This window comes from Vanacampus margaritifer, chromosome 19 (genome assembly GCF_051991255.1).
Source record: "Vanacampus margaritifer isolate UIUO_Vmar chromosome 19, RoL_Vmar_1.0, whole genome shotgun sequence".
Classification (NCBI taxonomy): Eukaryota; Metazoa; Chordata; class Actinopteri; order Syngnathiformes; family Syngnathidae; genus Vanacampus; species Vanacampus margaritifer.
In genome coordinates, this window is record NC_135450.1 from 10041196 (window position 1) to 10066944 (window position 25749).

The window sequence follows — 25749 nt, forward strand, 5'->3', positions numbered from 1 at the left end:
TGTTTCTTAAAATATTCCGTAATTTATATACTTATTTATACACATTGGGAAACTTCGCGAGACTTGAATAGCGAGGCAGACGTTGCATTTTGACAAACATAAATAAATAATTATGTTTTTTTGTTTTGTTTTTAATATGCCGGAATGTATATATTCATATATCTATATACAACCTAAATCAAAAAAGTAAATATCACATTTTGGGTTGGCATCAAGACAATGAAAGCAATACTGTATATAAAAGATACACAAAAGAATCGAATCAGCCCTCTGTATCCAAGACGTTTTCAGTTTTATTTGAATGTATTTCAAAACACAGTGCATTTTCTTCTTTTTATTAATCTGTTTTTCAACGAGGAAGCACTTTGTCATCATAAAGAGAACAGAATAAACAATAGTTTGCAGCCAATAAACTTTTTTTTTTATTAACATGATCACAAATATTCAGGTGTGTTATTTTTGTTTTTAAAAAAAGTTTTGCAGTGGCTGTTGGTCAAAAGTGTCATTTTGCTGTTTTGGTCCAAAATAAAAAACAAACAAAATCCTTAAAAAAAAAAGAAAGGAAAGAAAGATTTGGATTGTATGAATAATATAAAAGCAAATTAATAAAAACATGCAATATGATCTTTACTATCATATTCTTGTTATAGACTAAAACCCTCTGAGAAATATGATGGTAAGGGTAATAAAAATAATAAACTCCTGGAGACAGTAAAAACTTAAATATAATGACTTTTCTTATGGGCAGCACTGTGAATCTTGTGGTTAGCATGTCTGCCACACAATTCTGAGGTTATGGGTTCGAAACCCGGCTCTGGTCTTCCCTGTAAGGAGTTTTCATGTTGTCAGGGTACTGTGTTTTCATCTCACATCCCAAAAACATGCATGTTTAGCTTCATTTAGGACTCTAACCCGTCCAGGGTATAGCCTGCCTCTTGCCCAAAGTCAACTGGAATAGGCTATAGCTCCAGTCCTTACTCAGGATAAGTGCTATGGAAAACGAATGGAGAGATTATGTTTATTATTATATTCATATTCATTTAGTTAAACATCATTTTTAATGACGAAACCCCTCCAATCATATATCAAAAATGAAGAATATGATAGTAAGGCTAATGATAATTCTTTTTAAGTGTTTAATAAACTCCTGGACACCATAAAACCATTTGAATATATTGAATTTTCTCATGTTTTTCAGGCCAAAGACAGAGGGGCAAACAAGGACACAGAAATGTAAAGAACTGGCAGTCTCTTCACACACTCTCTCTCTCACACACACACACACACACAGACATGGCGCTTCCCCTCAAGTCAATGCACACTGCAAAAACATGGCGGCTACGGCGGCTCCTCGACCCCACAGCAGACGTCACAGTTTGGGCCTGACTCCTCCTCATCCTCGGATAGGTGACATTATGTCGTGCTCACTCGACTAAGTTCGTGTCTAATGGCTGTGGGGAAGAAAAAAAATACAAAAAAAGATCAAATAAATATCACACACAGAAACATTTATTTGATTTATTGTTTGTATTATCAGAAATATCTATTAGCAGCTCTCTGGTTTCATGTCAGTTACTTGCTAACTGGGGGAGTGAATTTTTACACCAGTTAAAAATGTAGATTTTCAAAAATTAAAATAACATAATATAAATAAATAGAAATCACGTAATCCCATTCAATTGGTTTGTTTGGAGGTTATTACCTATATAATGTTATATAAATCTAGTTAATACAAATATTTTGCATCAGAAACAGTAAAATATTAGCTTTCATAAGAGTTTAGACTTTATGTAGATATATTTTTAATTATTTCCCACAATTTATTTGAATATAATAAATCACCGATTGCGCCTGCAGATTTTCATGTTTATTTCTTTGCAAGAGATTGTGGATGCAACAGATCTGTTCTCGTTTATGGATTCTTAGATAGCACATAGTGCCACCCAGTGGTCACAAGTGTAAATTGCAACTTTAATCCAATTGACGTCTTATTTTATTTATTTTAACCCCGTTAAAATGCAGCTTTATTCACATTATATTATAACTTTAATACTGAAAATATAAATATTATCTGTAAAATGTAAGTCATTATTCTCGTTACATTATAACTTTATTTGTGTAATATTGTGACTTAATTTTCAAAATTTTGCAACTTTAATCTCGAAAATATACATCTTTTAATCTAATGGTGTAATTTAAAAAAAATGTCAGTGTGGCCCTAATACTCCTTCATGGCACAAAAGGATTGTTTAAAAGAAAAAGAACAGGATATGTAATAAAAAGCTGTCATGCACAAATGACTTTTTCTTATTGATTGGTTTTACATTGTCAACCGAGGTAGCTCTCACCGTCAATAATTTCTTCTTTCACTTTGTGCAACTCGCGGAACACTTCTTCCAAGATTTCCTAAAGGAACACACACATCAGTCTTTTGTAAAACAAATCAATTGTCTTTATTTTAATCCTTAACATCTTACCTGTTTCATCCTATCCATGTCTATCGAGTCAGCGTCGGTGCCGCTCCCCGCAGGCCGTATTCTACGTAGTCGTCAACAAAGCAAATATTAAATACATTTTCTGTGTGATTCTGTATCACGATAACACACTGTCTCTCACCTTGAAGCCATTGCCCTGTCCGCAGAGTTGGCCCTTTCCCACGGCTTTTTTGCTCCATCTATATGAACGAGATGCATGACAGTCATGTTGGCATGAAAACAACAGCGTAAAACGTCTGACATCTCCCAAATAATCAAATAAAATGAAATCGCGCACCAAGATATTCATGTGATGCTAATACTAATGTTAGCTCACCTGTGGCATTCTGACCCCCCCTCGTGCTGGGTGAGGAAGAATTTGGGTCATCCTGAATTAAGACACACACATAATAATGTTTTTAACTTGTTTATGGCATTTTACATCACAGTGACGCAATTTTTAAAAAAAATATTAGATCATAATTATTGGAGGATGATGCGCTCACTCACACTTTGGTTGTCGTCTGGCTTCTCTGATGCTGCTTTTCTTCTGGGAGCAAGAGAAGGTGCCATGTTAGGAGGAAAGTAAAAACAACAACAACAACATGAAAAAGTATGTAAACAAAATAAAAACACAGTCATGCTTTGAAATTTTGAATTTATCTTCTACGGAGAATGACTAGTATTGGCATGTACAGTTTATCCATATGTCTGTATTATACTGCCCCCAGGTGGCCAAAGCACATACACTAAAAGGAGCAATACGTTGTCTATTGAATTGATGCAAAAAATGTGATGAAACCAGTTAATTTCTTTATATTCTATTTAATTTTCATTACTGCACATTTTCATAATTTATTTATAAAGTGGTGATATGATGTGTGGTATAGATTTGTGGTAACTCAAACTTCAATGCAACCAAAGTGAATATGAAAATGTTCTGTCAGACCTTCGGGCCAAAAGAGCGTTCATCTCCTCCATCAGTCCTCCGTTGCCGCCGCTCGTCCGGTTGACTTCGTTGTTTTTGCTGCCGGACGAACTAGACGAGTTGGACAAGCTCTCCTCCGGCTGGCGAGAGTACGGCAAGATTGTTAAAATGGACGAATGGGTAGGTCATTTGTAGATAAGGTAAAACATTCAATTAAAAAGTCAAAATTTTAACATACATCTGTCATATAGTGGGCACAAAGTCTACACACCCCTGTTCAAATTCCGGGTGTGGGTGATTTACAAAAAAACAAAAAAAAACAAGACCAAGATAAATCATTTGAAAAGTTGTACACGCTCTACAAACTGTGGATGTGGCTGTGTTCAGAATTAACCAATCACATTTAAACTAGTGTTAACTGGGAGTCAGAGATTAACCCCAAATAAAGTTCAGCTGTTCTAGCAGGCTTTTTTTTAAATTGATTTTTTTACACACCTCAGTTCTAGCTGGTTAATTGAACTGAACAAAGCCACATCCTCACTTATAAGAGGGTGTGCACACTTGTGCAACCATATTACTGTATTATTATTTTTTTTAACTTTCTCTCTTGAAAAGAGTTGTCATGTGAATGCAGGAAAAATCTTTATTTTTGTCAAATTTTCAATAGCACAAAAAATGGCAATTGAACAGGTGTGTGTAGACTTTTACATCTACTTTCGGTATGCATAGTTTATTTTATTAATAAAAAATAATGCTATGAAATAATATTTACAAGTAATTAAGTTAAAATTAATAATTCCAAAATTTCAAATGTTAACTGTGTGTAAAATTGTTTCTTTTACTAACATTTTTATTTTATCTTATTTACAAATAAAAATTAAGGATTATTTTAGTAAAGGTTTTATGTTTTATTTTCTATTTATTTCATTATCTATTCTTATTTTATCATAAAATAAAATAAATAAAAATAGTTAAACATATGTATTTCTTTTTACATTTTACAAATGGACAATTTAATAAAAACAATTAAAAAGTGTAATGTATGTGTAAAATTGTTTTGTTTTATCAATTTATTTCAACATGAAATAAATTAATAAATTATTTAATAAAATACGTAAAAATATTAACCAAGTATTTATTCAAATAAATAAAAATACATTTAATACACGGTACTGTATATTATGCAAAACTGTTATATCTAATAATACTAATATATCTTTTGTCATCATTAAGTATGACAGGCCTCACTCTTTGCACGCGCCGCAGCTTGGCGCCGGCGATCATGGCGGCGAGCCCCGTCTGGGCTGCCGGCTCCTCCCCGTGGCTGGGCATTGGCGGCGGCAGCGGCGGAGGCGGGGCCCCGGCGGAGGGCGGCGGCAGCGGCGGAGGCGGGGCCCCGGCGGAGGGCGGCGGAGGTCCAGGGGGTGGTGGTGGAGGCGGAGGGCCCGCTGCCATGCACGCAGGAGGGGGTACGACCGGGGGCGCCACTGAGAGCACGGCGGGGTGGCCTTGGAAAGGAGAACCTGGATGATAGAAGAACATCAAGGGGGGAATTCTTGAACGGCCATTTTGGTTGAATATCGTGACTGTTTGACATCACTACCTGAGTTGGAGGAGTGTCGCTCCCGCTCCATGTGGGCCTGCATCTGCTGCTGCTGCTGCTCCATCATCTGCCTGCAGGAACACGCACAGTACACAACACGCCATCTTCCTTATAAGAATCTTAGAAATCCTATTTATTTATGTTGCTTTGTATATCGGAAATGTAACTTTTGTTGTTAAAATTTAGTGAGAAAGTATAGCGTGTTGTTGTTATGTAACTCAACTGTCTGCGCATCTGAGAACTTCAAATTCACGTGTGCGACATGCAGTCAGACACAATATCTTCTCTACACAAACACTTACACACAGAAGTGGGCGCACACAGCTGGCTAATCCTCACCACCACTGCTCTTGTCTTTGGGTTCACTCGGAGTTCGCCTGCTGCTTTTGGAGATAATTCACTACTACGCTTTTTTTTGGGGGGGTGGTTGGTTTAAATGTACTAAAAATTCAAAACTGCATTTAAATATGCCAACAACAAAACACAATGAATTTTCAGATACATTTTTGTATTAGCACAGAACTTGGAAAATGGCTTGTAAAATAATCCTAACGTTATACGGGCATGAAATGATTGTTATTTGGGTGGGCGAGGAGATTTTGTGGTCAAAGGTCCGTCTTAAATTCAGTGGGCGGGGCCCTTTTTTGAAAAAAGGGTTACGTCAGCATTCGGAGCAGCAAAGAGGATTTGTGGGCTTTTATTTTCCTATCAGTGATATTATTCGTTTTTGACAAAAAAAACAATAGAGTGGAGTTCAGAGTTCAATTTGTTTGGTAGCTAGTGACTCACTTTACTCGTATATCAAATCAATTGTCCCTATTGAAATCTATTGAAATGCCATGAATCCGTTCCAGACCCGCCAAAACCACACATTTTTGTTATATTTTTATTCAAAGAAACATATCACTATATTGCTTAAAACCACAAAACAACAGATATAAACTGGTTTCATAAAGTCTTAGTTGTACTGTTGTATTTTGATGTTTGTCTTTAAGAGGTGCGGCCTTTTTCTTAGTGACTTCAGGAGCTGCAGTCAGTTAGTCTGCACGTGAGCGTCTTGGTGTGAGCTGTGGTTGACAGCAGCACCTTGCATTGGTGACTTTGGCTCTCCTTGACACCATGTGAAGGCAATTATCAAAACTTAATTAATTTTTCCACTTTCACGTTAGTGGCATTGTATCTGAAGTGTATCTCAAAATTTGGATCACAGCACAAAGCAAAAAACTAAACAAAACAAACATTAGACATTAAACATAACACCCTATTAGAAATTGGGAAATTCAAATTCTCAGAAATTCTAAGTACATTTTTACAAGGAGTTTAACTAGAATTTTTGATGTGAAAAAAACTTTACTAGAATTTTTCAAGTAAATATCAATCCCCATTTTTTCAGTATACATTTATTATGGCCCTGCAGATAGAGATTTTTTTAGGCCGATGCAAATACCGATATTTGTCAGAATAAAATTCTTACAACCGATTATTGGCCGAATATTTTTAAAAATATATATTGAATAAAATATTTTTTCACGTACAATAATGAGAAAAAATACAGGCAGAACATTTGACTGTTTTACAATACTTTGTACTATAGTACCATATTTGTTTACATTTACAACAGAGCGCAGAATTATACGTTTTACAAATTTTCCTTTTCTAATATATTTTTATATTAGAATTTCATTTTTAAAATCAGAATTTTTTGGTGCCATTTTTTTCATCTTTGTCTTACATTGTAATTATAATTAATTACATTAATTAATATATATATATATATATATATATATATATATATATATATATATATATATATAGGGTTTGAGAATATAGGGTTAGGGTTTGAGATATATATATATATATATATATATATATATATATATATAATTAATTGTGTTAATATGTTCTTAAAAAATTGGAAATTTTTTTTTGTTTGATTTTAGCCTATTTAAAAAAAGCTAATATCAGCCGATTAATCTACCAGCAAAGAGTATACCGGCATATCATAAAAACTACCCACCTTGCTCTCTGGGCTTCCATCTCTTCTGAGCTTGGTCCATTTTGGACTTGGCGTTGCACAGCTGGACCTGGGCAAGAAAAGACGGAGGAGTGAGTAAGCAGACAAGGTGAAATCGAGCTGAAACATCTAGAACAAGCGAAATAAAGTCAACCAAGCATACAAACGAGAGCAATTAAACACATTAAAACGAAAACATCCACCTTTATGATGCTTCATGTGATTGAAGCAGGAACAAATATACAGTAGCACCGTTGTAAACAGACGGCCAAAGTGTATCTCACTATGTTGTTGCTGGCCACCACTAGCTGACCTGAATGACTTTTTTAATCATCTTTAAACGTGTCAATACATCAAACACTACACATAAGATACGACACACAATGAGATATCCAATAGTTCACCTACATGACATGCCGAGGAATAGGAAGCGACTGTAGCAGACACACAAGCACTGACAAATCCACTCGCTGCTGCCTACCATAGTTCGCCTTGGCCTGCTCTTCTTCCACCTCCTCCTCCTCCATTATCGCCTCACCTGGCTACCTCACTTTTGCCCCTCCCCCCCACTCGCCAACTATCCACAGATCATCTGTCATGTAACGCAAACCTCCAAGGCGGCAGAAGTGCAGCGGGCGCCCCCGGAGTCATGTTCCCACTACAATTGATGCTATTAGAGAGGAGGTGGTGACTTCGCGTTAGAGGCAGGGAGGCTCCAGCTCCAGCAGGTGGAGAAAATTTGCCCCCACAAGACCTCAGTTCAGTGACATAAATTCATTTAATCTAAATAAATAAAAAATATATATTTGTGAGTATGATGCTATATGGGTGGTGACTCACCTCCGTCCTGGGCGCTGAGCACGCTGAGGGCGAAAAGCATGGCGTTGGAGAAAGTGGTAGCCTCCTCCTTGCTGGCGAAATTGAGGCCGTACACCTGCCGGGCGTCTCTCCATTGGTGGAAGGTTGGCGTGGCCTGGTTATACTTCAGCCCCTTCACGATGGAATAGTTGATGACCACCTGAGCACACAGGAGGAGACACATCAGAAATCAGACTTTTGAGCGACTATGTGAATGGACAGATATAAATGAAGAGTTAAGAAATAAGAGAGAGATGTGTGAATAGATAGAAGTTTACATTTTGTGAATGTGAATGGATGGACAGCATTTTACATATTGTGCATGTGAATTTATGTATTTTTATTTATTATTATTATTATTATTTCACTCTTTGAAAAAAAGAAATGAAAGGGGGACAAAAAGAAGTAAAACTTGTTATTTCTGCCCCAAATCAACACAAAATGACTAACAGCGAACAGTCAAGGCATTTTCAACATAAAAAATTTACAAATTAAGTAAAAATGTCATTATGTGTGTACGTGAATGGACAAACATTTAATTTTATGTGTGTTTGTTCGTGCGCCACTCAATTTTACAGTACGTGTACTGTATATACCAGATTTTATTCTTATTAGTGCCACTATTATTCTGACTTGAAAGTGAGAATTCTGAGAATAAAGTGAGAATTCTGAGAAAAAAAGTCAGAATTCTCACTTTAAAGTCAGAATTCTGACTTTATTCTCAGAATTCTGACTGAACTGAGAATTCTGAGATTAAAGTGAGAATTCGCACTTTAAAGTCAGAAATCCGACTTTAAAGTGAGAATTCTGAGAATAAAGTGAGAATCTTGCCAAACTTTTTTTTTCTCTCTTCACTGGCCCTAATCCTCTCTGTAGAAAATCCCCGTTCTTTTATCTGGTTGTTTCTTTTGACACTTAACAAATAATTTTGTATTACCGCTGGCGGCCAGAGGTGGCAGTAATACACCGAAAGTATTAGCCAACTGCCAAAAGAAAGTAGTAGAAGAAGAAGTAGTAGCTGTGCATTACCGCCAGTAGCCACCCTTTTCATAGCATACTAAAGAATCATAATATGGCAGTAATGCACCAAAAGAAAGCAGAAGAAGAAAAAGAGTAGTCATGGCAACCAATTTTTGCCATATTGCTAGCTTAGCATGCCGCTTCTTTATGCCACAAAAAGGATTCACACCAGCAAAACGGCGCAACAACCGACTAGCATTCTACCTTTGGTCACAATGCAATGCACGATTCTATTTAAGGTAAGCCATTTTTAACTAAAAAGGAAAATAATAAACTCTAAGATGATTACCTGTCTTTGTGAACCAACAGTTTATAGGATTTGTGTATGTGAACAAAGATGATTAAATTACGTTTGTATGATGTTTAAATCACAGCATGTGTGTGTGTGAATGCCTAGACAGGTAAGGCCATGACACACCTGCTGGTCCTGCAGCTTGACCCCCACCACCCTGAAGGTGTTGCTGGGTGTGTTGTGGTAGATGTTGATGCGACTGAAGCCCTGCTGGCCCGGCTTGATGGGCACCCACTTCTTGCTGGTGTCGTCGTAGACCATGACCGAGGCCCTCGCCTGGCAGATGCTCTGCTCGCTGGTGGAGGGGGACAAACCAACAAGCCAATTATAATGACACATAGAAGACGATGAAGAAATGCCACGCTGCTGCCTTGCACCTGAAAAGGAAGCTTAATTAACCACGACCCGTTTCTTTCCAGTCTGCCCAGTGTGCAACTTTCATTTAACGAGCAGAAAAACATCCACCATTAGCGAATTTTAGAGGCAGTGGGTGGTCGGCGTCTACTCCCGTCTACTTCCTGTGTTTGTGCTACGCTACGCTAATTATCTCCTGGTTACAGCACAAAACGAGCCATCCAACACATGAAACGGAAAAAAATACGTCTGCCTTTTTAAAGGGAAAGTCAACCCAAAAATGGTCTATGTTCTCTAGCGCCCCCTCTAGTGTGTTTGTGGAATATAAATTAAGCAGCAAAATTCAGCCATTTTGACACTTCAAAATGACATCACAGTTGCTCAGGGATCTGGTAACGACCAATCACGGCGCAGCTTGGCAATGTCACATGATTTTGATTCCTATGGATTCCAACAATGGACAATTTTGCAATGTAGGAGGAAGCAGGAGTACACAAAAGCTCCACAAAGGAATTCGGATGTGCTTACTGAGTGTGTTGTGCATAATAATATAATTCCTTCCACTGTGCTGTCTCTCTCTCACTTTTCAAACTACCATCCCTTCTTCTCTTTTCTGACACAGCTTTTTTCTCTTTGCCTCCAGGGTCGATGGTCTAATTTTAGCTTGGCGGAGAGGCAAAGACACAGATGGGACATCTTCTTCTCTTCATTCTCGTCTCGTTCGTCTCATTTGCAAGTCAAAACTGTTTTCTCTGCTCCTCGTCCGCGTTTTTGTTCCCGGCCTCCTAAGTCATTCTGTTTAATTAGCTCCTTTCCCCTTTTGCACGTGTGTCTTTTGTCTGCACAACACATGGTACAAGTGTGTGTGTGTGTGTGTGTGTGATTACAGTAGGGGAAAGTGGGGTGACAAAGGGAGCCACAGTGCGCAGAGATAAATGCAGTCAGATGGACAAAGCAGCCAGACACAACACTGGAGGCCACACGCACGCACGCGCACACGCACGCACACACACACAGTCTCATTAAGAACATCAGCAGATGCTGGACAAGTCCCTGATTGCATTTGGTTTACACAATTAGCGTAAGCGAGGATTAAAGGGCTGAGAGTAGATGAACTGATATGTTAATGCACACTTTATTTATTCATGTTTGTTTCAATGTAGTGGAGTGATTACACTGTATTGATTAAACAATTGTCACTTTGGTTGGACAACTGCATTGCGTCACACCGAGAGCCATTCATGAATATTTTTAGCTATGTTTTAGCTATGTGTGACTGTCGTTAGATGTTACGTACTAGCAAAGAATGCACCTCGTGTACCATCAAAAGTGAAAATTTCGGCTTCTCTACCAATTCTACTAATCGGGGTGTGATTTAAGGTTAGCATATTGACTTATTAGCATATGTGTAAAGTGCTAGTGTGCATATTTGTGTGATGTCATATCAGTTTGTGCCGTTATTTAGGCTAGCTATGCTAGCTATAGTAGCTAACACTGCTGATTAGCCTGATGTGAAGGTGGTTTGTTTGAGTTAAATAATGACTGAATACAGTCATTTATGTACCATGGGTTCATGATTGTGCACATGCTAGATACATGGTGTTGATGTTTTATGATCTTCTTGGTTTTAAATGTTCTGTCACCATCCTGTGGCATCTACGCACAATTATAACCCCATTTTACAAGGGGGGAAATAAAATAATTGTACATTTTAGCAGTGTTTCATTGTAGTCAAATTTATGAGATTAAAACCATAACATTAGAAGGAAAGAAGCTGTCATTTAACAAGGTTAAAGTTGTCATTTTACAAGAATGAAGTAGAACTAATAACATTTTAACAATTGCTAAATTTTAAAAACGAAAGTCAGAAGATAAAAACATATAATTTTACAAGAATAAAGTTACAATTCTACAAAAAATAATAAGAATAATAAAATTCTATGAAAGTAAAGTTGTATATTATAAGAGGCCAGTTGTAATTTACAAGTAAAACATTGGAATATTTAAATTTAATATATTTAAAAGAAGTATTTATATTGATACAAAAGTTTTTTTTTTTTTTTTAGGAGATTGAAGTCCAACCTTAAAGAGAATAAAGGCATATAATGACCAAGTAAAAAAATAACAAAAATTTACTTTAAAGGCTAGAAAGTCATAATACTAAGAGAAAAATTTACTGTACCACAGTAAAGTCAAAACATTACAAGAATAAAGTTGTATTGAACAAGAGTGAAGTGGGAATTTAAAAAAACTATTTTGCTTGTGCAAAGTCTCTATATTCTAAGAATAAAATTGTAATTTTACAATATATTTTTGACATTCCTGGCATACACGTGTTAAGCTAAAGTTGTGTGCTACCATGTCTGACTGTTGCCAGGCCATCTAAAGGAGTAGGTAAACAGTTACAAAAAGCCAAAGAAAAAGTATTTTACTAGCATAACTACAGATTCCGTTGCAGTCAGTTTTAACAAAGTCATTGCAAAGTCATCTCAAATGTTCTAAGGTTGATTTTTTGACAGTCACTCAGTTGAGGCCAAAAGTATAAAACGTGTTAGTAAAAGTCATGTTATTAATAACTCCGTGCTTCTTCCCGCATGAGCGTCTGGCTGAGATTTCTGTCAGAATTCACTGTGGCAGCCCGGGTGACATTTAAAGTGTGCGTGTGTGTGACTTATTCATGTCTCGTGGAGAAACTATTCATATTTGATCCGAGTTACTCTGCTTGCGTACAAGTGTGTCGCGCATGTATGTGTGTGTGTACGTGCGTTTCCGTTTCCTCCCCTCCGATCCGCCTTCTTTGCTTCTCTTTTAGCACAGGCGCCTCATTTATTCATGCTGCTTTCAATGCCGCTGGGACTCTTCGACGCCATTTTCTGCCAGTTGCTGAGAAGCGGTGCTTAAAGTTGAACTGAGTCGACAAGTTAAAGAAAATAAATTAAACACATGGCTGCATCCTCTGGTGTGTGTTTTTTGAGCGCGTGTGAATATTGTGACTTTTATTGACCATGATGTGCGGTACAACATATCAAAACAAAGATGCTGCTGGTAAGATTATTTTAAAGAAAGACCTATAAGGATTTTTCCCTAAAAAATTGCATGAAATTGTACTCGTCCATCCCTAATTTTGACTTTATTCTTAGAACATTCCAACCTATTTTCTAAAAATCTTTTTCTTACCTCTATAGGATAGTTCAGAGTCGGACTCGTTATTTTTTCCCCCCTTACAGACAATTGTTTTTTGTTTTTTTTTCCTTTTTTATTTTTTTTTTTCTTACAGACAATTGTTAAAAAAATGATAATTTATTTTTCTTAAATGTTGTACTCTTTATCATATAAAAATTACAACTTTTCATCCCATTACGACTCATGATTTCAACAATTACACACCTCATTCACATAAAGCATATCACAATATTTTTTTCAAATTGACTTTTATTCTAGCTGCTCCTCCGATTTTTGTCTTATTTTCCTCGGAGTGGAACTGCACAGTCCATTGAGACATCGAAACAGTGATCAATTTGTGTGCGCTACAGTTGTTGATTCTCACACACTCCATCACGGCGTCGCAAAAAGACGAGCTAACAGAAGGTGTCTTTGTAGAGCTCGGCAGCTGCTCGGCAGTAACGTCCAAATCCCCACAACAGTCAACAAACTGTTTTGTCTTTTTGTCTTAACAAAATCTTCCGTGTATACGGTCTACTGTATGTGTGTGTATGTGTGAGTGCATCCTCTGCATGACACTATGAAAGCTTCATGAAGCAGAGGAGTAGAGAACAGCTGAGGACTTAAACATTTATAAAGACACCAGGCCAGGGCTACATTAGCTCTAATGGACTAAACTGCAGCTAAACAGGCTCCACTGAGGAGCCGTTCAACTGCCATGGAGGAAAACATGGCACTTCGGGTAATGACGCTGAGCTGTTGCGCAGTGAAAACACCTCAGACAAGTGATTGGTCGCCAGCCCATCACTAACACATAGGGCCTTATTTTCATGCCGAGTGCAAATTTGCCACAAACGGCGGTCTAACTGGTATTTTTGCTTCGTTGTGTTATGGAACGCAGCCGACTCCTGGCCAATCGAAGCGGCTCCCCTTCCCGTCGTGGAAGTTAGGGAGTATTTTCGCTACATGTTCTAATGCATTTTTTCTAAATCACATCTGTATCCATTTTTTTTTTTTATGGGAATGTAATAAGATAAGTTTGAAATCATATTTAAGTGTTTTGGAGTCACAGTTTGTTCTATATTTACAGTTTACTCATAAAACTTGATTTTGCTCGAGTGAAAGAACAGCTAGATTTCCACCTTTAGCGCTTACAGAAATGTAAACAACATAACATATAAAATGTAAATAAATGTTCAACTCCACAGGCGCGTTAACGTACTAAATACACACGGTAGCATTGTGCATGTGCTTTGGCTATGAATATGTTTACGTTTTCTATCTGGGGAAACAGAAGCCAGATCCTGTTAATGTTTCCCACTGTGAAAAAAAAAATGAGCTGGCAGGAAAATTTTTTGGAAAGGGAGGGGATAAGTCAGCATAAAGCTCATTTGGCCGCTTGGAGCACTGACAACAGTTTTAATGCTAATTCACGTAATCCTTTTTTAAGGCCATGGAATTTGCTCGCGGGGTCCAGCGCTGATGGCTTCAATTATGGAAAAAGAAACCCCATCATGCTCATATTTTCAAACACTACACGCACTCCACTTGCTGCTTGACATTTGGAGGGAGCCCCCCGAATGAAACACACACACACACACACAGTGATTAGAATGTTGCGAGCATGCACGAGCAGGCTAATCTGTTGGCATGACAACAGCCGTAGAATATTTGCTCTGGCCTAGAAAATATGGCTGCCTGGCTGAGACGAAAAGATGAATGAGTACTGGTGAGATATAAATAAATAAATGTGTTAGTGAAGAAAAAAAAACACACACACACACGACAGTCTACTCATTAACGGAGCAATAATACGCCACATCCTGACTGATCCTTGCATAATGATCATGCTCAAATGTCTCATGAGGACGCGGCGGGCACTTCAAGTATGAAATGAAGAAAAGTAACTAAACACACTATTTAATTAATCAATTACTTGAATCAGTCAATGAATGTAAAAAAAAAAAAATCTGACATTGTCTAAGTCTTCCTCAGCAGTAGTTGGTGCTATACTGCGGCAGTTAAACAAATCGGCGAATTATTATCTGCATCAGAAAGAAAGGTCTTTGTTGACTATTTTCAATAGTAATATCATGTATGCGTCCCTACGAGTCAAAACATGGCATGCTGATTAATATTGCATTTGTGAAATATGAATTAATCAGCTATATCTACCGGTTTTTATCCATCTCAAGGGGCAGCCATTTTGCCACTTGCCGTCAATGGAAAATTACTTCACAGTTGCTCAGGGCTCAGGTAACAATCAATCACGGCTCACCTGTTTTCCAAGTTTGGTCGTGTTAGGTTCGCGATCCGAGCCATGATTGGTCATTACCTGAGCCCTGAGCAACTGTGATGTCATTTTCAGTCGATTGGCAAGTGGCAAAATGGCCGCCCCCCTGAAAAGGCTAAGAACAGGTGTATTTTACTACTTTCTTAATTTTACACATATAACAATATAAAGACAATGTTTGGGTTGGCTTTAAATTCCGTTTTATATATCAAAAGTACTGAAGGTATCCAGTACCTGATACTCATACTGGTATCGGTCTGGGAAAAAAAAGTGATTTTAAACATCGCTAATAGCAACTAAAGCCTCAAGTTGGCAACGCTGCCTCTTCTTTTATATGTCCTCTCTGTTCGCAGCCACATTGTTAGTGAAAGTTCACATCAGGCTTCAGTTATTTTCCATCTCTGTGATAAATTGGCCAGAGTGGAGTCTGCCTCGCCAGCGTCTCCATTAGGAGCTTAAGGACATTATATTATTTTTGCTGACATGACCTTCAAGTCACCTTGAAGACTTTTGACAATTCTGTCCATGCAGCTCAAAGCCTGGAGAACATTTCCCGTCATGACCGCTTTAAACTCGGCTGCATTTAGACACCGTGCTTGATAATGCCTACATAAAAGCGTCTCATTAAACTTTCACATCGACCTCCTTTCTCCAGCCTCCCCCCCCCGCTGCTATTGCTGTACATCTCTCAGCATCAGCAACCAGGAAACTCTTTAATGCTTTATGGGAACACATGCAGGGAAAAGAACCCCCTTCTTTCCAACATACTCAGAAGTCCTTCTCACGAAGAGATACCACAAAATGGCCGTAACAAAAGGTCCGGAATTTATTTGACAAAGAACCCAGCAGACATTGATGTCACTGTGTGCACTTTCACAAAGTGACAGTTAGATGGCATTAGTGTCTGACAGTGACAATTCAACTCAAGTCAACTCGACAAGACGAGAGAAATTAGTTTCAGGTGTTAAACTTCATAGCCTTGTCTCTGCATTACCATCTATATACACACCGGCCTCTTTGACACGTCTGATACTACTGCCGAAGGCTTTAAAATGCCGGATCTATTTCCATCTTCCCTCTAAATGTCAAAGTTGTTTATACAGAAGAGCAGATTGGAAAAAAGGGCACAAAAGCCAGGCTTTTACAAACAATGAACAAAGATGGAAAATTGCTGGGTCAGCTTTATTCGCCAATTCAGTATCAGTGTTACTTAATAAAAAATAAAAAAGTGAATCTAAATTTAAAAAGAAACTTAAAACTAGTTTAATCGAGGCTTGTTACTACCTTTGAAGCTATAAAATAGGTGGGTCGACTTCATCGCCTCATCTTCACGTTGGTGCTGTAAAGTAAAAAAGTAAATTAAAAAAAAGGCAAAGTACATAAAATGGTGTTTCAAAACGGTGAAAAAACAAGCTCTCCACTCTCCACACCATACCAATCTCAACTGTTAATCAAATATCACTACAGCAACCTGGAAAAATCTACTTAAAAATTGAGCTGTCCGCTTAAAACCTACAGTGACTGGGCTGTTCCACTCCATGACAATAAGGCGCTCTATATCGGCCACGGCAGCCTAAAGCCCTGGCTGTCAAGTCACACCGTAATTAGTAATTAAAAAGAAAAAAATCCCCCTTCCTTGTTATTCTGCCCTTTTCTACGTAACTCGTGTGCACTCATAGCCGACGACGAGGCGCTCTCAAGCAGTCATGCCAGCAGACTATCTGAAGGGAAGGTGCATTTTCTGGGTGTTGTAGGCATAGCTAGCTTGCTAACTTCATCATGCCTGTAATTCTCAGTCTTTGTACATGTTTTCATCTTCAACCATATATATTATTGTATGTAGAAACAAATCTCTAAATTCCCTTTATAGAGTTTTTAAAAGATCAAATCTATCAACCATAATGTGCGCAACACAGAAGTCAATAATATATCCTTGATGAGGCTCTAAACAAACACACACGAAAAAACACAACTGTGTTTTTTTTCTTCCAAAAATCAATAAGTGACCTCCGATTGATTATCTCAGATTCACATCTGTGTTTGCATGCGATCCGTCTCCCAGTTGTCAACTTGCTAAGGGAAACATTAGGCTAAGTGCTCTGGATTGCAGTGGGACTTGGACGTCTCACAGGCACATCTGTAATTGGCCGTGGCGTGTCCGCAGCGGACATGTTGTTGCGTGCAGCCGTGACCCATCACTTCCGTGCCTCCGCTGACCCAGAATAGTGACAAATTCCCAACAGTGCTTTCCCCGCCTTGTGTTTGACTTCTGCCCTAATCTGCCTGAGCGCGCCGCGTGGACGGGAATAACGCACGTTTGCTGTCTCCTTTAGGGATCCTGGAAAACTATGAGATATAATCCTCAGGAACAGAAAATAGGGTCAAAATTATTTTTACTTTGTTGTCGGTATGACAAGAAAAAAGCTAGGTGGAACAAACACAGAGCCAAATGAACTCAACATTGTCAAAGACATGATGTGTTGCAAAAAGAGTGTTTGGAAAATCACAAATATAAAGTTGAGATTTTATTTTACCGCCTTATCACCCTGCCTTACCTGAAACCATCACAAATGCGCCGGTATCTAACAAAGCTAACAGCACAACTAGCTAAACGCCTCATTTGACCAATCATAGCATGATTGGTCAACTGCTTGTCACATGACATATGGACGCCATCTTGTTATCCTGCTGAAACCGAGTTATTCAAACTCTCTCTATATACGGCTCTGATTGTAATAATCCCGCCCAAACATTCATATGTACTTCCTAGGTGTCATCTTGATTGTTCTCTTATGAGACATTATTGCTTTAATATTCCTTCATATTATTATTATTATTCTTTTAAACAGTCTTGTTGCAGCTAGGCTATACAGCTAGCAGCATCACTACCGGTTGCAGCCTGGTGCCATCCAACATTAGCATGAATATGCAAAATCGTGCCAACACAATGTTTAGCGTTATCTCAGCGCTTTCTAACAAACCCACATGACTCAAGTAATTTGGTAATTACTAGCAAAGTGTCTAATTATATGATGGTGTGACTGCAGGGTTAGCGCAATTATGAGAATGATGACAGCGGAAAATGCGAATTTATTTAGTAAAGACGATTCCTATTAATGCTAATGTTAGCTTATGATGATAATAATGGCTCAAGCTTTTGTGTCAAAAACATTCAGATGATTAATTCTCTTTCCTATTCCCGCATCCACTGGTCGTCTTTCATATTTACTTCCCTTTTGCTTTGCTCCTCTCACCATCCCCCATCTTTCCCTCTCACTTCAAAGGCTCACCTTACAAATCGACACACATATAATTTCTCCATCACCTCTTTAGCTAATCCATCCATCCAGTTATCACTGTCAAGGAGGACTCTTGCCGAGAGCCGCCATTTTTCAATGTCAATGTTTGACATGGGCGACATAGCCAGTGGAGATGAGAGCGGATGCTTGGTATAGCGACCGTGATATAGTGAAGCATCACAACCCTGTAAACCTGTTCCAACAGCGGGGTGCCACTGCCAAAGGAAAAAAGCTTCTTAGCCGAGCTGAGTCCCTTAAAGCTGCACTAATCAGAGCTGTTAGAAGAGTCGCTGTCAAACATATCACAATCTGCAAAGCCAGGACAACTGCTGCTTTGACAGAAAAAAATATAGTCGAAGACTCCTACTAGATTTTAAAAAGTAGGCTGAAAAAGTAGAATAATTATGCTATTAATATAGATAGAAATACACTGAACCTGGTTGTATTTTTAGAAAAGTTCAATGATGATCAACTCCTGGCCTGCAGGTGGCAGAGTTACACACTACAAAGTGCCTGACTGCCACAAACATCACCCACTAGTTTTTGAACTATGCTGTTAAAAAACAGAAAAGAAGTAGTAGAGATTAAATAGTTTATTTAGATATATACAAGATTATTTGTATTATCCTTTGCATGAGATCAAAGGACCAAGCAAAGCGCTAACATTAGCCACAATCAACGACGGATGGAACAAAACTTTGGGTTCCTTTTTTAACATGATTTTTTCACATTCTACTTCTTCTACTAAACAACCAATGAAAACTATTATATCACATTTGTAGCAAACTAGCCTCCATTCATAAGTCCTACTTGACTCATAAAACAGTGAAAACAAGACGCAATCACCTTGTTTCAATTAACCGCCTGATTTTGACAATGCATTATCTCTCCTGTGCGACTGAAGACCGTAAAGGCCAGATTGTTGGATGTCAAGTCAACCCAAAAGTTTGGGGACGGCCATTTTGTCTTACAGTGCTACTTGCTGTCAACTGAAAATGACATCACAGTTGCTCAGGACTCAGGTAACGACCAATCATGGCTCAGTGGCAAAATGGCCGCTCCCTGAGATGGATAAAACAGGTGGATTTTAACTCATATTCCACGAACGCAATATTAATAAGAATGCTGTTTTTAGACTAGTGGGGGAGCATACAACATTTTATTGTAAATAAAATTTGGGGGTGACTTCTGTGTGAGTTGAATTGAGTCATAGATTCCATGATTGTGAAGTGAAACTGAATATTAGCCAGTTAGAAAGATTAGCAAAATGACTTTTTCCATGCACACACACACAGGAGCAACTGGTTGCGTTGTGTGATTGTACAATGTGTTGAAGTTATTCACTAAAAGAAAAATGACAATGAATAAATTTTGCCACTGCAATGTAGTTACCAGATAAGGCTATAGTTAGCCTAGCTTCTTCATCTGTTGCTAGTATTAGCACTACTACTAGCCACAGTTAGCAATGCACTTGTCAGCCATTTGTTGAACCCCGAGGAACAGTAAAACACAAACACAATGAACACAGGAAGGAGCTGCTGTCAGCCACAGCTCACATCAAACCACTCACACTCCGATGTCACATGCCACACCAGGCCCAACCTATTGTTCAATACGCATGTTTTAACATGTTTAACTCATTTGCTCCCAAAAACGCAGAAATACGTTCTATTTTAAATATTACCTTCCTCCCAAAGACATATTTATACGTGTTTTGTGTTGTTGTTTTTTGCTAGAGCATACAGAAAGCTTTGATGCAGCCTCTGAACTGAAGAGAATGCTTGAAGCAAAGGTAGTTATTACAAAAACGACCAGCAGGTGGCAGCAGAGTATAAGAGATCAACCAGGGCCATGTTGCAAAAAGCTATTTCCCTCACTGTTTTAAACAGATTTGTGAATAATGATGAAACTTAGCTATATTCTAATGCAAATTGCTGCAAAATGGAAACAGATAGGAATATACTTTTTCTGATGAAAGAAAAAACTCAAATCTTTCTTTTGGTAGGTTCCATGTTTTTATACCAATAGAACGCTATATTCTGCAAAATCCAGTAAAACAGCAGGGAGCGAAGGGGGTTGCTTCAGTGAAACTGGCTGGGAGTGAATGAGTTAAGTGTGTTTAAAGAATTTTAGAGGAGTATAATTTTATATAAAAAAATGCATATTTTAAAGTACTCCCGGCGATAAACAGGGGTTCTCTGTAAACAGATTTCATTTATGCACAAAGACCACGTTATACTCATTTCCACCCACAAGCCTACAACAAGTAACATCTTAGTAACATTTTTACAAAATCACATTGGTGACATCCGCAGTTGTCAGCAACAAACACGAGGGCCGCCTGTGGATGCAATATAGGAGCACCGACGCCGGCATGGAGAACAAAGGATGCGCTCGGGGAGGCGGCCGGAGAGCCACCACGTTTGTGACGCGACTGCGGCGTTGTCAGCCCCTGCGACCGCCGCCACCATCACCGCAGCGCACTTGCCCGGCTTGATGTGCCTTCACTGGCCATCAATGCTGCTCCTGGGGGCCAAATACGCTAGTGTGCATCCCCGCCTCCTCCTGCCCCTCCTCCCCTCTGCAAGGCCACAGTGGCCATTGAAGCAGAGCCATACTCACAGACACAATCACTACTTTCTGTAAAAAAAAAAATCTAATCAAATCCTACCTGACTTTGAACTCGCTTATCTGCGGTTGCGCCCCCGGCTCAGCGCAGTAGATCTGCGGGAAGTAGAAGCGGTGCGACTGCAGGTTGATGTCCATGTCGGCGAATAAAGAACACCCTTTGGAGTCTCCTTTTTATGCTTGGTCCGGGCTTCCGTAGAAGACGTCAGAGTTCAAGGGGCGACATAGCACCTGAAATGCTAGGAAGGCATCACCCCTTCTGTGGCAAATAAAAAAAGGCCCACTAACCTATATCCCAACTCCTTGAATGAACAAAGATGACTCCACAGTCCACAGAAATGGCAATGCCGCCTCCTTCCCGAGGAAATGAAAGGAAAAGCTGGATTCCAGTAAGCGGCAAGATCCGGATGAGAGTGAGCGAGGTTGCTCGGTATATGAAGAGAAAAAAAGAGTGTGTGCGATGGAGAGAGATTCCCGGTGCTTTGAGGCGTTGCCCTCGCGCTGCCTCTGCTCTCGGTGTCTCATTGGATTACCTACTCCCTCTCCATCCATCCCTCCCCTCCCTTTCTCCCCTCCCAGCTGTGTCGGGAGCTGGTCCTGCCATCCCTCCCTCCCTCTCTCCCTCGCTCTCTCTTCCCCTCTCCTCCTCCATCACCATCAACCACCTCCCCCTACCATCTGCTGGATTGGGCGAGCGTAAAACCACGTGGACAGAGAGAAAGAGAGGGAGTGAGAGAGAATTTAATTCATCTGATGGCTCACGTCTCAGGACAAACACACACATACACGCGCATGCACACGCTTTCACAGGTTGTTCATTAACAGAGTAGTAGAGGGACGCAGGTGGAGAGAGACAACGAGACAGTGATGAACTGCAGCGAGTGGCTGTGAATGGAAGCACATGGTGAAAAGAACATGCAATGTTATTATCAATCAGCTTCTAAAATAATGGGCCAGTTATCAGACAGCTATTGAATATGCAACCATATAAAAGAATATGATGTAATATTAATTCATAAAATATAAATAAATATGTATTTCTTAGTTTTAAGAAAAAAAGTCACTTTATTACATAACAAAATCAAATAAATTAGTAAAAAAAATTTTGTTTAATATCAACAGTCTAAATCAGTGGTTCTTTTAAGTGGTACGCGAAAGAATCATTGCTAAAGTATCAATCAGTTGTATTTTATTTTAAATACAAAAAAATTACCACTTCATCATTAAAAATCTGATTTATTGGCCAACTATGTAAACACACAAGGAACTTTTATTCAAGTAAAAATTTTACTAAACTTTTAAGTACATTTTGTTAGCCTAATAGCATAACTTCCTCAGGCATTTTTAACCGACTGTCACAATATCCATCCATTTTCTTAACCGCTTATTCCTCACAATGGTCGCTGGAGCCTATTCCAGTATCAATCAAAAATCGAAGCATCCTTGCTAAAGTTCTTAGCCACCCATGGTCATGGTTAATCCACAATCGAGGCAACTGGACTTGACTTGTTTGTTAAATTTATTGTTTCCTGAAAAATATTAAAGAATGACCTATAGGCAATTGAGCTATTAGGCTAATGATGTTATTTATACTTAAATATAGTATTAATGTTAAAATTATTCTTGCGTTTTAGGAATAAAATCTCTGTATTGTTTTTTGACGAACACTTAGGCCTACTATGTTAAACTAACTGCTCGTCATAATCAGGGAAATTCAGTCGAATGCCTACCATCAGTAAACACGTGCCTGGTACTAGGGCTGATCGATTATGGAAAAAATAATAATTATGATTATTTTGGTAATAATTGAAATCATGATTATTCAAATGACAATTTTTTGGGTACAAAACAAGAAAATGTTTAAACATTTAAAAATATTCAGACAAATAAAATTATTTGAAACACTATAATTTTGTAACTTCCTTTTGGAACAAACGAGATTTAATAAATTAGTCATTAAATTTTTTTTTTTTTAAAACAACTCAAAATTTGTATTAATAAACTTTTTTTTTTGTTTACAATTATGCTGATTTTGTAATTGTGGAGTGTAATCATTGAAATTGTAATTGAATTTTGATTAATTGCACAGCCCTGCCTGGTACTCTCTGCAGTTGAGTACTGTCACTACATATACCAGGAGATTTTTTTTAAATGCCCAACATTGCTGGGTCACACTCTTCATCAAATCAGACTTCCAGTCATCCAACCTTTGACCCATTAATATTGACGTGCTCCCATCTTTCGCAGATGCACGCAGATTATAAATCATGTACAGCTCTAAAAAAAAAGAAAAATCATAATCTCTGCAGCAATCATGGTTTGGAAACAATAAATCCCTGCCATATTTACACCACGTACGCTCTCTTTCTAGTACACGGCTCTCAGGCTGCGTCCCGCTGCGTTTCCTTTAATTGATCCACTGACATTGCTCTATTGTGCAGCTGCAGTTTAGTCCTAGTTTACCCGGCAACACACACAAGTATGCAAATAAGCAGGATTTTGTTTACAGTTATGTGTGCTCCAAATGGAAAACATTATGGGAACATAACATTTTAATTGCTTGTGTATAAATAGTTTTGTCTAATTTGCATATAGCACGTTTCTCATCTCATGACTTGAAGATGGGCCATTTTCAAGCGATGATCAAATCATCAAACTACAAAAAAACACTGAACTCGGAATGAATTAAACTTGTACTTGAATGTTGGGATTGTACAGTATAAGCAGTGGCTCATACACGTTTGGAGGCCAGCCTGCATCATAGAAAGGAATCAATTCAATCTTATATGGTTTCCCTCTGTCATCCATGATATAATTTTGAGTTATCTGGTAACCGAAAGTCCAGAAATCCATTTTCACCCACGCAGTACTGTCCACCTGCAGGCGGTCACGCTGTGCCAAGCGAAGAGCAAAGTGATAAGTGGAAATGGATGAGCTGTAAACAACACACACACACCAACGGGAGCAGGCAGTTGAGATGCAAAGACACACACAGGCTAGAGTCACCTTCCGCTCTGCCTTCAGTGCAAATGACTCACAGAGTGCACTGATGTCACCCAGAATGCACTAGGTGACAGGTCACATGATCTCACACCTGACGCCGGATGTTTCCCTGACATATGCAGTCAAGTTAAGGTTGTCATAGTGCATTAACGTTATTGTTAAAAATGTCACTGATATGACTCACCATGGATGCAGCTGCACACAAGCAGTACAAACACACTAGTCTCAATATTAGCTACACCCGAGACATCTAATGAAGATTAACTTTATCTAAAAGTTCTGTCTTAATAGTTTGAATTTTTTTTTCAGTAGAAATAATGTAAATTATTCCAGGGTCTAAACTACAGTCACCATCACAAAACTGTAAATTGTCAAGGCGACGTCTTACAAATATGGTCTAAATACAAATATAAAAAAATATATTATTATTATATATAACATAATATTGATGATCTTAAGTCTTTTAGTAGAAACTCTCTTAATATTACTGTATTCGGGAGTAACCAACCCTTGCCTACGAAAGGGTTACTAAACCAAGCAGCTCACCTCTTTGCCCTTGTCCCGCATTCAACCGGCAAACGGCTACTATTATTATTAATCATATGGGTCACAATGGAAGCCATCAATACGCATCAGGCAGTCCGGGTGACATTCGGTCCCGCTCATTGATCCCTCTATTGGACGGCGTGAGTGAGCTGGGTTTGGGTCGCAAATTAGGACGCTAAACATGCAACCAAAACAAATCAGTCAAAAAATCAAGGATATCATCAATGACAGCTGGGCAATTCATCTTTAGCTATGCATAATTATCACCCAAAAAACAAAAACAAACAAAGCTTGCCATGAAACAAGGGCAATGGTCCTGATTGGCTGTATTATCCGGAAGTGAAAATAAAATTAAAAGGCGGGCGGTTTGTGCGCATGCCCAACACACGCGTACGTTAAACAGTCGGTGAACACGTGACCAGAAATCACGACAAGCCACCTTATTTCAGCAGCAGGTGAAAGGCCCTCACCTGAGCTAGCATTCAGTTTAAACATTGCAATTTTAGCCTTTAACCGAGTTGTTCAAATCCACAAAAACGGCAAGAATGTCTTCTTACCTCATCTTAACTCTCCGGCGCCTGTGTCAAACATCCAGCGGCTCTTTGGTGATGTTGAAACCGGCGTTGCTAGCGCCTCCTGCCGCCACCTCAATGTGCAGATGTTAGCTTAGTGGAAGAGGAGGGGGGGACTATGGAGGAGCAAAGGCGGCAATGTGGAGGGAATGCCACACGACTGGCCACAGTTTTCTGGTCGAATGTGTTTGTGTGTTTATTTTTATTTGTATTTTTTATAAATAGTCGCGCGGGTGCTGTGTCACGACAGCAAGCTGCCATCCCAGGGCCGACAGGCCGGGCGGAGAGCGGCTGCTAGGCGGTCCAGGGATGCCATCATTTTCCCAACCCACCGTGCTCAGTGATGAGAACCACTATGGCCTCCAGTGGCCAGTATAGGTACTGCGCTAGCGGTTTTTTGTGCAGTAATGTTAGGCATTGTACTCAACATTGTAATTGTATTTATTTTTATTTTATTTTGTATGGTTCCATGTGGTTTTGGCAGTTTAAAACTTGTTTTTTTTTCAAACGTACACTTGCAGACATTTTTTTCCAAGTGATTACATAGATAGATAGATAGATAGATAGATAGATAGTCCTACCATTATTATTTTTTTTGCCTGTAGAAATATATAATAGCTGCACAATGAAAGTATTGAATAGAAGGAATACTGAGTATTCTCACACTTTAATCGCCACAGGAGGGCGCTAAAGCTTTCCCCCT

The 25749-nt window shown here is 38.8% G+C and overlaps 1 protein-coding gene across 3 annotated transcripts; it reads right to left on the reverse strand.

The window, feature by feature from the left end:
• Positions 1-266: 266 nt before the first annotated feature.
• On the reverse strand, positions 267-25364 carry evlb (Enah/Vasp-like b). Of its 3 annotated transcripts, none has more exons than XM_077552333.1 (13): positions 25032-25364; positions 9316-9484; positions 7860-8037; positions 7023-7089; positions 5006-5076; positions 4651-4925; positions 3424-3542; positions 2985-3024; positions 2812-2863; positions 2617-2674; positions 2478-2538; positions 2349-2406; positions 267-1451 (listed from the first exon to the last, which is right to left on the reverse strand). In XM_077552333.1, exons 1-13 carry the CDS (start codon positions 25034-25036, stop codon positions 1414-1416), a joined length of 1191 nt encoding a protein of 396 aa, XP_077408459.1. In that variant the 5' UTR covers positions 25037-25364; the 3' UTR covers positions 267-1413. The 3 variants fall into 3 exon arrangements, with proteins under 3 accessions (XP_077408459.1, XP_077408458.1, XP_077408457.1); XM_077552332.1 differs by lacking the exon at positions 25032-25364 and adding an exon at positions 20969-21457 and having other exon boundaries at positions 2985-3021; XM_077552331.1 differs by lacking the exon at positions 25032-25364 and adding an exon at positions 20969-21457.
• Between the last annotated feature and the right edge of the window lie 385 nt (positions 25365-25749).